The 11650-nt window shown below is 44.9% G+C and overlaps 2 protein-coding genes and 1 long non-coding RNA gene across 5 annotated transcripts; all 3 read right to left on the bottom strand.

Moving 5' to 3' along the window:
- On the bottom strand, positions 1 to 5390 carry LOC120706616 (probable WRKY transcription factor 31). Of its 2 annotated transcripts, XM_039991300.1 has the most exons (7): positions 5060 to 5390; positions 4879 to 4965; positions 4558 to 4749; positions 3507 to 3509; positions 3084 to 3398; positions 2530 to 2643; positions 1 to 961 (listed from the first exon to the last, which is right to left on the bottom strand). In XM_039991300.1, exons 1-7 carry the CDS (start codon positions 5318 to 5320, stop codon positions 179 to 181), a joined length of 1755 nt encoding a protein of 584 aa, XP_039847234.1. In that variant the 5' UTR covers positions 5321 to 5390; the 3' UTR covers positions 1 to 178. The 2 variants fall into 2 exon arrangements, with proteins under 2 accessions (XP_039847234.1, XP_039847235.1); XM_039991301.1 differs by lacking the exon at positions 3507 to 3509 and having other exon boundaries at positions 5060 to 5387.
- Positions 5391 to 8832: 3442 nt separating this feature from the next.
- Positions 8833 to 10209, bottom strand: LOC120706615. The gene is made up of 3 exons (XR_005688373.1): positions 9759 to 10209; positions 9459 to 9501; positions 8833 to 9110 (listed from the first exon to the last, which is right to left on the bottom strand). It is a non-coding gene; the product is annotated as an uncharacterized LOC120706615 (long non-coding RNA).
- An 18-nt stretch (positions 10210 to 10227) lies between these two features.
- Positions 10228 to 11286, bottom strand: LOC120706613 (lysine-rich arabinogalactan protein 19-like). Of its 2 annotated transcripts, none has more exons than XM_039991298.1 (2): positions 10455 to 11286; positions 10228 to 10368 (listed from the first exon to the last, which is right to left on the bottom strand). In XM_039991298.1, the coding sequence occupies exons 1-2, from the start codon at positions 11231 to 11233 to the stop codon at positions 10344 to 10346; spliced, it is 804 nt and encodes a 267-aa protein (XP_039847232.1). In that variant the 5' UTR covers positions 11234 to 11286; the 3' UTR covers positions 10228 to 10343. The 2 variants fall into 2 exon arrangements, with proteins under 2 accessions (XP_039847232.1, XP_039847233.1); XM_039991299.1 differs by having other exon boundaries at positions 10286 to 10403; positions 10522 to 11286.
- Between the last annotated feature and the right edge of the window lie 364 nt (positions 11287 to 11650).

Genomic DNA, 11650 nt, shown 5'->3' with positions numbered 1-11650 from the left:
TTTCATCTAAAAGTACTGTATATTTCAAATTTTCATCTGTACATAGTACAAGTATCGTATGAATCTCGTGTGTGTATGTGTAAATATACTCATCAATTTTACAAATACTCTAGTGCAGCTCCATGATCTCTAGTCGTCAGTCAGACTCCCTGCCTGCACTCTCGTAAGTTCAATTTCCTCAAGTCGTCGACGTGGTGCAGGACTGCGTCGCGAAGCGAGGCGACCCGGACGCCGCGTGCGCTCCGCCGGCTGCCGTCGTCGTCGTCGGCGCTGCTGGGGCGGCGCCGGCACCGCCGCTGGCCTCCCCGGCGACGCCGATATTGCTTCCACGGGGAGTAGTAGCTGCAGGAGGCTGGGCCTGGTGCGCACCTCCTCCTGCCATGACCGACGAGATGGCCGCCGCCAGCGCCGTGGTGAAGTTGGGGTCGGCCGCGATCGCCGCGGTCACGGTCTCCATCACCGACTGCTGCTGCTGCCGCGCGACCAGCCCGGCCGGCATCGCCGCCGCCGCCGCGGGCGCCCGCTGCGGGAGGAACATCGCCAGCGGCGACGGCACCGCGAACGGCATCGCGGGGCCCGCCGCCGCGGGGTGGATCATCCCGACCGGCGGCGGGCGCTGCAGGCCGTGATGAGCCAGCAGGCCGCCGATCCCGGGGGCGTCGCCGCCCGCCGGCGCCTGGGTGAGGTCGAGGGTGATGGTGGGGAACGGCGCGGAGGCGGAGAGCGTGGCCATGGTGGAGGCGTAGGGGATGCTGGCGTGGTGGTGGAACAGCGCCGCGGGGTGGTGGTGGCTCAGAAGACCGGCCGCGCCGTCGCGGCTGGTGGCCGGCCCGGAGAGCAGCATGGCCGCCGCCGCGGACGTCGTGTTCGCCATGGTGGTCGCCGCCGGCGGCAGCGGGTGGTTGTGGTGGCCCTCGTACGTCGTCACCAGGATGCTCTTGTCCTCGGCGCACCGTTGCACCTGGAAAGCACATGCCCACACCCAAATCAATCATGACCTGACTCATACGCCTTCACGTAAGCAGCGTACATGCAAGCATGTGGAGCATGTCTTGGCTTTAGAATATCGCAGGGGGGCTGTTTGGTGAGCTATCAGCGTCTCTGCACTGAAAACATCGGAAACGTGGGCCTGCAACAAGCTGGGGAATGGTCCAATAATGGGCCATTTTATACAGTTCGTAGACGTGTGTGTGTGTGTGTGTGTGTGTGTGTGTGTGTGTGTGTGTGTGTGTGTGTGTGTGTGTGTGTGTGTGTGGCCTGACTTGACAATTGATATACAGCTAGATGCTGATGGGGGAAGATAAATGGTAATAAAATATGCTTCATGATATGTGCATTATTAGGCATGTAAGATGTTCACATTAGCATAACAGTGCTTCATTCATGATATGTGCATCAGTGCATGTGTCATCTGCTGAATATAGAAGCTATCTGTTACTGTTAGTCAACTGTGTGCAGGCCTGAACTGTGATCCTGTTTAGTCAATTCACATGCCAAGTTTCAAAAGGATTAAAAAGCGCACTTTGTCAGAGATTAGGTGGTTGTGCCTATGCAAGATAGAGGACTATATATACTCGTCACATTTGTTTTTAAGGCACACAACAAATAATGGATTCTTCCTTTAATTTGTATGTACCTAGTTTATACTTAGATTTTTGGGTCAGTTGGATCCATGCCACTCCAACTTTTTGAAATTGGATTTCATGTTGAAATCCATGCCATTGAGTGGCATGATTTTGAACATGAAACCCAATTTCACGGAGTTGTGGTGGCATGAATCGAATTTTCCCTAGATTTTTCCCTTGCACATGTCCATGCATGCGGAGTGTGACGAAGCAATCTGAGGACAAAAGTTCGATCTACTTACAATTTTGAAGTACAATTTAGTTTACTTACTAAAGAATGTTTTACTGTGGAGTTTAGTTTCTGCTTATGTTTATCTACAGATGCGAGATGCAAATCCACTTGTTCTTGCAAGAAGGTACATTTTAGCCTCCATTTTGGTCTGCGAAGAAGTCATGCCGGTGGGAGGTACATAATTAGTTATTTACCAAACTGAATAACAAGTTATCTTATCAGATTGAGCTTGCATAGCAATTCTTTGAGTCCCTACAAGCTAAGACCTTCAGCAGTGAAAGAGTAGGCCGGGTTAATTCCAACGGCTATAGGTCATGTTGTTCTCCTATCCTTTCCGCTACATGTAGCACCCTGAGATAGCCTTAGTCATGAAAAAGAAAACATGGAATACCAAATTGCTAATGTTGGGCTGTTGGCACCAGAGGTCCAGAGCCCTAGAGAGGAACAAGCATAGTACCTATATGTGTGATGCTTCTAGAGCTAGAGGGTTGAAGAACACAATCACATACAATGGATAATTATTAAGGCATGTATAATTATTAAGGCAAATGTTAAGTTTCTACCTCGGAACAGTCAACAAATAACCTCTTAAAGTCTATGGAAATGATGTAACGGAGGTAAATTTTCAACAGGAGATGACTATGATAGGCCGTGCATGCATGTATTATATACCTGCTTCCTGACGGGGCACGCAACAGCCATTGTGCACCGGTAGTATGCTCTCGGGCATGGGTTACCCTTGGCCATCTTCTGCCCGTACTTCCTCCATTGACACCCATCGCTAATCTGCAGTTAGAAAATAAAAAATGCAAGAAGACAATAATGTTATATTCGAGAGCATGTACACGTCCGTACCAAATCCATATAACAAGTACATAACATGAAAACTTTCATGCAGGTTGGTTAAAATGATTATGATGGGGAGCTATCAGATGTGAGTACTTAAAAATTATCCAACATGTCAGAAGATTTTTTTTAAAAAATAAAGATATGTTTCAAAATTTGAGTATGCACGCAGGTCAGTCTGAAACCTAATTGTTGACAAAAGGCTTTAAATGTTCAGATGGCAAATGGAAGAAATATAGCTAAAACTTTTTTCAGGCTTCCTCTATGATGGTACGTTGGTTGTTACACCGTACCGTACTGTAGGCCTACCGTGTTCTCTAGCACTTGTCTTTGTCTAATAATAATGAATTAAGCAAATCAACTTGGAAGGAAGGAATTACCATTGGTGCCTCAGATCGTGCGCGCACAGACACCCTCGCCTTCCGTCCCGGCAGCTCCCCCGGCGACGAGGCGGCCTGCTCGCCGTTCTCCCTCGGCGGCGCCGCCGTCCCATCCTGGGACATCTTCCTCTTGCCGTCGGAGTCGTTGTTTCCAGCGTTATTGCTCAGCGAAGGTGACGCCTCGCCGGCTCCGTCGCTGGCCGCCTCATCCTCCGCCCCGGCGTCGGGCTGCCTCTGCGCCGTGGAAGAAGCGCGCGCCTCCAGCAGCTGCCGGGTCGTCGACGTGGTGGGCGCGCCCATGGCGTTCAGGTGGGTCTGCATAGAGATTTGGTGGCCATCGACACGTACGTGCATAGGTGCCGTTCCTTTAGTCAAAGAGGAAAGCGGGAAGCAATTGAAAGTGTTCATGCATGAGATGAGAACATGCTACCTACTCCTGCTACAGCGATCAAGATGTAATAGCTGTGTGTTCATAGCAAGTGTGTGTCACTGTAAGAAAGCAAAAGGGACAATATATACACAACAGGAGATAGGTTCTGCTGGCAGCAACCTTTTTATAAAAACTAAGACAACCGTTGTCTAATTCACCTATGGAGGTACGGTGTTTGCAAATCAAATAAATCATCTTGAGGTGATGATGAAAATGCGAATGAAGTTATCAGTTTGGAAGAAATTTCTTTGAGAAGATCACCGCGAAAGTTGCGGGGAAAAAATAATGTGGTGATCTATAGTTAGCGCCATCCTCTGGCCCCATGCTCTATGGTTCTATTACATTAGTATTTGATTATATTATCTGCCGTGTATTTTTATATGATTAGTCAATCAAGTAAGTAAATCGAGGCATTCATATATAAGCTCATGTGGCAGGATTTGATGAGGATCTTACATGAACGTGCGTGCATGCACGCAAATTTAGCTATGACCTGTACATTATTGCGCGAATCTTGATCATGAAGAATCTTTCTGCCCAGCATATATATATTTCTCTAGCACAGGTCTAATAACTGTCGAACGGGAAATTAATCTAAAAATATAATTTTGAAATTGACCCGGACTCAAATTAAATGGATCAGCAAAGATCGAGGTGGTAATAATCCGAGAGAGGTTCAAACGAGAGCAAGTCTCTTCTTAGATTTGATTCTCTCAAAGAAGAATGGATTAAAGAAGCTGCGAAATAATTGATCGAAAGAGGATATATGTAGGTTTAGCAAAGCTTAACAAGTCTAGCTAGATAGCAAGATTTAGATGAGCGAGAGCCTGATTAAAACCCAAAATTTTCGAAGAGAACAATTCATTTGTGTTGCAACATATGCAACTTGCGTTAAAATAAATCAACTCTAAAGAAATTTCGAAATAAAGGGGGATGAAAGACAAAGAAAAGATATTTGAAAAAAAATGACATCGTACTCCAGAAGATGGGAGATCATGGTGGATGCAAGCTCGGATTACAGTCGTAGGAAGTGGTGTCACTTACATGAGGCAGCAGTGATGATCGGTTGTTCATGAGATCAGGATGGTGATGCTGATGTGGGTGGTGCTGCGTGACCTGGAGAAGCTGTTGGTACAGCGTGCTATAGTTCCGGGTGAGCTCCTCCAGGATGCCCCGCAGCCGCCGGTTCTCGTCCACCATGCGCCTCAGCTCCGCTTCCACCGCTGACGCCTCCATCTACGCAGCATGGTAATGGTATAGCAGCAGGAATGCATCAAGATCCAATAATCAAGCAGCAGCCAAAGGGGAAAAGAAAATCAGCATCTTCAGAGACCGATCGATGGAGATGAAAATTAATGAACCAACTTTGTGATGATTGATCTTCGCCGCCGTCCCTTCCTCCCCGGCGATCGCCGCGGCGGCGGTGGCCGTGGTCAGCAGGTCTAGCCCGATCTGCACGGCAAGGACGATCAACACGGTGGGCACAAATAAAACGGCAAGCCATGTATGGAAGAAGCTGACGGTCGAGATCGAGGCGGCGACTCACGTTGACGTCGTCCCGGCCACCTCCTCCGGCCAGCAACCTGCGCCCGCCGCCGCCGTCCCGGGCACCGGAGTCCCGCGAGAAGAAGTCCACCTCCCTGATCTCGCCCCGGCGGCCGGCGGCCTCGTCGTCGTCGTGCCGCTGATGATGACCAAACAAGGCGGCTCCGCGGTGGTGATGCAGCGAGAGAGCGCCGCCGTGCGCCATGGTGGCGTCTTCCTCGTGGACGTGGTCGTGGCGGTGGCCCTCCGGCTTCGTCTCCATGGAAAGGGCGGAGAAGGATTGGGCTTTATGGTTACTTGTGTCAATTAGGGTCAAGGATCCACACAAAAGTAGCCAAAGCTGATGGACTTGGACTTTGGACTGCACGAACAAATAAAATATTACTATTAATTAAATAAAAAAGAAAAAGAAACTTGGGAGGTGGGTGTGGACCAATGGGAAGGCGGGAAGGGCCGCATGGGGTGGTGGGGTGGGCCAGCAGCGTCAGGCGCCGCGTTGCATGACGTGGGGGAAGGGGAGGGAGGGGCAGATCGGTAACTGCGCGCGCGCGTCCACGTGAGAGGGGGAGGGGTCATTAGGAAAGGCATTGAGGTCAAGGAGGTCAATTTGGGTTGGAGGACCAAGTGGCGCCGGAGGACGACACGACGGCGACTAATGATATCCCGTCTCCCGGTTTTGGCGTTTCTTTTTTACAAACGGTCAAAAATGTCACGCCGTTGTAGCCAAAGTCTAGACGTAAGAGCCTTTGATGTGTGGTTAACAACTAACCCCTGTGCTAGCGTAAATTAGTGATCTGATATGATACCTATTGTGAACGCAAATGTAATATCGTGTGTGCACAGTGATTAGACAACATGCATTTAGGTTAACGTAGACCCTAATATTTTTTTTCAAAAAAAGTCTTGTTGAACTATCACAAAAGTTCGATTTTCAACCTTCACCTACAAAACCGGATAACATAGAACATCCAACTGTCAAAACCTGGCAAATTTGGTCCTTTGGGTGGTTTTAAAGATGATTTTTCATTTTAAATAAATATTCTGATTTAAACTAAAATCATAAGTAATTTATTTTAAATAAAAATGCAAAAGTTTTCTGAAAATATAATCTATCTATTGGTACTCTCTACTTATTATTTATTTGGATTCAATTTTTTATATTCATAGTATTTGATTGCTTGTAGTTATGCCTATTTTTTTGAACAAATAAGATTCATATAGAGAAAAAATATATAGGTTGTTGCATTTTTTAGAAAAAAAATTGATACTAGTTTCATATTTTTCTGATTTAAAAAGAATTAGTTTTGAGTTTTAGTTTTAGTTCTAATTATAATTTTTAATTTTTTAGAAATATAAAACCACATTCAAAACCACCCAAAGGGCCAAACTTGTCCGGTTTTTAACAGTTGGATGGCCCTTGTTATCATGTTTTATAGTTGAAGCTTCAAAATTGGATTTTTGTGATAGTTTGAAGATGTAAACAGGACATTTGTTTTGGCTTCGCAATTAATTAACTTCATCAATGGTATATGTAAGTTTTATGTCAAATTTGAATTTTTATATGTTTAATCCTTACTATAATTTATATGTGAAACTATGAATTTAAATTTAAATAAAGTAGTTTATTTTGCGGAGTACAACTCGTACACGTGCTCATATACACATGATTGCACACTCAATGTTATTATATAATAAGTACAGAAATTTTTAGCTGTGCTATTTCCAAAAAAAAAGTCTTAGTGCCCTCTGTTCGGCTTATCTGCTTTCAGCTCATTCCGACTTATTTCAACTTATTCTCTTTCACAGAATATAATTGAATCAGCTAAAATCAGACCAGCCGAAGAGAGAGAGAGACTAGTATGTTCAAACCAGTGCAGTTGAATTCATGAATAGACCTGTGTTGGAAAAGAAAACTAAATATTTCTAAATCATGGCCCTTCCAAAATACAACTAACCTAACATTATTATCACAAAGCGTCAATCCGATCACTGCCAATAAACCTACGATCCTATGTACTACTACACAGGGGGCCGGGTCTACACGCCAATCCGTTGTTATCGAACGTACTTCTCGAGCAGTTTACACAGTACACGGCACAAAGACCTTCAAATGATTCTTCTTCAACTTACTGTGATCACTGATGCAACACACTAACAAAGCTGGACCACATGGTTAATGGCAGGCCATTTTCCTAGCCAGATATATATTGGGTCGTGTTGTTTTCTGCAAGAGGCCGGGGGGTGAGGTGTGTCTCCATCTCTTGAATGACTTGTTTCTTCGAGAAGGTACTCTTAGTCTTCACCTACTATGTGGTTTTTTGCAGACCGGGTGTGGCGCGACTATTTCTTTTTTGCTTTAGCACGGTCGTCTGGTTGCGTGTTCTCTCTCCAATGTGTCGACATCTCACCTGGAAATCTAAATATATTCCGTTTCGCCAGTTCAATAGAGTGGGAAAAGGGTATGGGAAGTACAACGTACACACGTCAGATAGAAAAGAGAAATGAATCCAGGAAATTCTGCAGCGTAACATTTTGAAGTGAAAGGACTGTGTATAGCTTTATATTTTCGGCACATGCATGATTGTTTTCTATACACACACGCGCCGAGAAAATGGCTGACTAATTTGTTTGTTGAAAAACTTAGGCCCTGTTTAATTTTCAAAAAAATTCCTACAATACAGTATTAAATGCAGTTGAAAAAATAATTAACTATACAGTATAACTGTATCATAACTTTTAAGCCTAATTAGTCTATGATTGAATATTAATTGTCAAATAACAATGAAATGTGCTACAGTACCAAAACTCAAACTTTTTCGCGAACTAAACACAGCATTAAGGTATGCAACTTAAAGAAACACAAAATTTAGTACGGGACATGAAGTGATATCTAGTGGATGGCAGACATCGATTTGGCCCCTAGTCATAGGCTGTGTTTAGATTCGTAAAATGGTGGTAAAAAGAGTCACATCGGATACTGTAGTACACTGTAGCACTTTTCGTTTGTTTGTGGTAATTGTTGTCCTACCATGATCTAACTAGGCTCAAAAGATTCGTCTCGTCGTGTACATCAAAACTATGCAATTAGTTTTTTTATTTACTTATATTTAATACTCCATGTATGAGACAAAAGATTTGATGTGATAGGTGAATATTGAAGTTTGGAGAGAGAAATTTTGAAACTAAACACAGCCATAGTGAAATGCACCCCTGACTCCGCTGCCGCGCTAGCTGCTTTTAGTGCCGTGCGTCGCCAGAGCTTGGTTATATGCTGCCCGTGTTGTTCGTACGTATACGTTTCTTCATTCCATTTGATTGTTTGTTTCCCCTCATTGCTATTTTAATTTGGATATTTGCGGAAGTGATTGAGATACATGCTTTATTTGTTTCTGGAGAAAAATCTGAAAGCGCGGCTCCCATTCACCCACTTGTGTTCTCATGCACCGTTCCTCTGTCTTTTTATGACATTTTTTTGAATAAGGGAAACTTGATATAATTCAAGGTTTTTACGTCAAGTTGATGCAAAAAACTCGAACATTCTCGACCTCTCACTACCAGAAACAGGGACATTCCTGTCGGCCAAAAACCGTCAGGAAAAGCGGAAAAACCGTCAGGGATGAGCCGACAGGAGTCCGATGACAAAAAAGCTCGACCTCTCCCGTCGGATGGGGAACTCCTGACGGTTTGTACAGTGCCATGGTTCGATGGTCTGATGGCGTGCCAAACCGTCAGGAATAACCAATCTGGCCGTCAGGAATAAATGAATGGGTAGAAAAAAATAAATTTCACATATAGCTCATTTTTTATTCCATGATTAGGCTACACCTGAATCAGTAATTACAATATTCAGAGAGTCCAAACGTTTGAGCATAGATTACACAATTCACATAACCATCCATACCGTCAAGGTAGAAATTGTACAAGATCTATAATGGTTACTATAGTCAAATAAAATGGGAGGCACTATGGGTGAGAACTGAATGATGAAACAACGAAGTTCGAGATAGCAAACCACACAGGAGAATGGTGTTCACAGCCTTGAATTTGCTGCCCTGAAATTTAACAAATTCATATCAAACTTCAATAAACAAAACATGCCTTGAATGGTCAAGTCTTCAATGTAGGGGCCAAGTAGTAAGCAGCCATAATTTTTTCCCAAGAATCCAAGATATTATTAATGTTGAGAATGTAACAGATCATTCAAAATCCAGACTTCATAAATTCCAGAACTCAATGTAGTGTTAAGCCTGAGAAAGTTTCAAGAACAAAATTGTGCTACAAAAATTAAAGAATAAAAGATCATTGCTATTCCATCGTCCTCAAAGTGCTTGTTATTTTGATAAACATATAAATGCAAGTAAAAGATTAAAGGCCATATTATATCTTACTATCTTGCTTACCACTTGTATCAAATCTTTCAATTCAAATATGAACCGTTCATACCTGTTCCAATGTACAAGAAAAATATAGTAAGATAATGGAAGAAGTGATACAAGTCATGTTCTCATGACCAACAATTTATGATCCAAATGACCAATACTTGAAATTTAGATGAAATTTCAGAGTTCCTGATATATGTGATTATTATATACATTGGAAATAACTTCAAAGTTCACACATATAACAGAAGTTTCTCCACAGACTAGTAAAGGATCATCAAATACTATTTATGTGGGATATCTGTAGTTCAAGATACTCACAATGTTCAGTGCGTGCTTGCAGCTTTAACTTAATAATATTGGGCTACTCCATCATCTGACTACACAACAAAGCAAAACAAGCTAACAAGGTCAGTAATCAAACAAGAAATTCTGATGCAACATATTTGTTCTTATCGGATTAACATAATGTGAGTAAATAATTGTTATTATTGGATAAATATAAGTTACAAAGCAAGCAAGCAACCAGGACAAATATAAGCAAGCAAGCAAGTACATTCTGTTCTCCACAAAATAGATTAAAGTTATACACTCACTCATGAGTAGTGAAATATGTAAATAACTAAATATATAGGTCATTGCATAAGCTTATGATCAGCAATAGAAAGTTCCCTTTACCGAGAGATCAACAACTAAATAGAGAGTATGCTGCAAACTACTAGGAAGTCATGAGAAATTGATAAGATTCTTCCAGGTCTAGTCTCACCTTATAAGCAAAGGGGGGGGGGGGTGCTGAACTGCTGATGAATCAAGTCCCTGTGAATCTGAATCTTATCCCTAAATAGCAGAGCTCAAGATTAATTTTCAGCCAGCTGTGCGTACCCATAAACAGCAGAGACCAAGTGATTAACAGAGCTCCAGAATCTCTAACCTAACAAGATGGGAAAAATTGGCACATCGGTATCTCCGGTGAGGTAAGCAGGTCTCGGATGGCCAGGTTGTTGCGGCGCAACTTACAAACATTGAGCATTGTAGCGATTTCGTCCGTTGCACATCGATGTCTCCCGGTGCGGGTCAGGCGAACCCGGCTCGAGGACGAGGACGACGACCCGAGTCACGCGACCATGAGGGGATGGCGATGGGGACGACCCATGGCGATGGCGCGCGTCTCGTGGACGACGGCAAGGCTGCATAGCTCGAGGACGACGATGGCGATGACAGCCGACGACGCTGCCGACGCTGCCTCCTGCGAGTCCACATCGGGATCTCACCATGGCGTCGAGCTCCGAGGAGGGGGCCGCCACACGCCAGATCTCTGGATGGGGGCGGTGGTGGCCGGGCTGGGTCAGATCTGCTGTAGATCTGCCGCCGGAGGGAGGAAGGAGCAGGGGACGCTGTCGGCTGCATCGTCGGTGGTGGGAGTGGTGGCGTCGACGGCTGGTGACGGGGAGACGGGCTGGATGTGGGACTGCGACCTGCTCGACTGGGAGGAGAAGGCCGGCGAACGCTCCTGCGTTGGGAGGAGACGCGGATGCCTCGTCGCTGCTCGCCGTGGAGAAGCAGGGGCCCGCGCCCTCCTCGGACACCGGCGGCGGCACCTTCCTCCTGCCACCACAAGAGAGATGCGGGGATTGGGGAGGCCTGTGGCAGCGGCACAGCTTCGGGAGAGCGACAGTTGCGTGGAGATGTGGTGGTGGCGGCTGAGTGCGGTGGAGAGGGAGAAGAATAGGGTTCGGGCGTGCGTTTCGGCTTTCCTGTCGACTTGAGATGGGGCGAATGCAGGGGCGGGCCACCATCGGTACGTTCCTGTCGATTGGCCCAAAGGCCGTCAGGTACCATCCGTTTTCCGGTAGTGTCTGCATTACGAGGATGCACACAGCCTAAAAAAAAAGGAATAAAAAAGTGGTGAATCGAGACGCTAATGACTGTAAATCCATAGACTAGACCGCCACCCATGTGCTCGGATAAAAAATTCCTTGAGCATCTGATTCAACTGTTGCAATGCCACGGTAACCAAGTCTTTTTAAGATGACATCTCTGTCAGACTAAAAACAGTGCATATTTGCAGAACTTTTTATGACTTTTTATGGATGTAGATAAATGCCCCATTATCTTTTACTTGTCATAGTAGAACTTTGACAATTTGTGCACTTGAAAGTATAGTGCATATTTGCAGGGTCAAAAAAAAAATTAACAGTATACTTAATAGCGAA

The sequence above is a fragment of the Panicum virgatum genome, chromosome 5K, assembly GCF_016808335.1.
Source record: "Panicum virgatum strain AP13 chromosome 5K, P.virgatum_v5, whole genome shotgun sequence".
NCBI lineage: Eukaryota > Viridiplantae > Streptophyta > Magnoliopsida > Poales > Poaceae > Panicum > Panicum virgatum.
This window is presented reverse-complemented; position numbering and strand designations above follow the sequence as displayed.

Bases quoted from the DNA above. Each gene is read 5' to 3' on its own strand.
- LOC120706613 (XM_039991298.1), bottom strand. From the start codon at position 11,233: ATGGTGGCCCGCCCCTGCATTCGCCCCATCTCAAGTCGACAGGAAAGC. The intron at 10,369-10,454 runs GTAAGTTGCGCC...CCATCTTGTTAG, and splicing joins CGCTACAATGCTCAATGTTT to GTTAGAGATTCTGGAGCTCT.
- LOC120706616 (XM_039991300.1), bottom strand. From the start codon at position 5,320: ATGGAGACGAAGCCGGAGGGCCACCGCCACGACCACGTCCACGAGGAA. The intron at 4,966-5,059 runs GTGAGTCGCCGC...CTTGCCGTGCAG, and splicing joins GTGGCCGGGACGACGTCAAC to ATCGGGCTAGACCTGCTGAC. The intron at 2,644-3,083 runs GTAATTCCTTCC...TTCTAACTGCAG, and splicing joins CACGATCTGAGGCACCAATG to ATTAGCGATGGGTGTCAATG.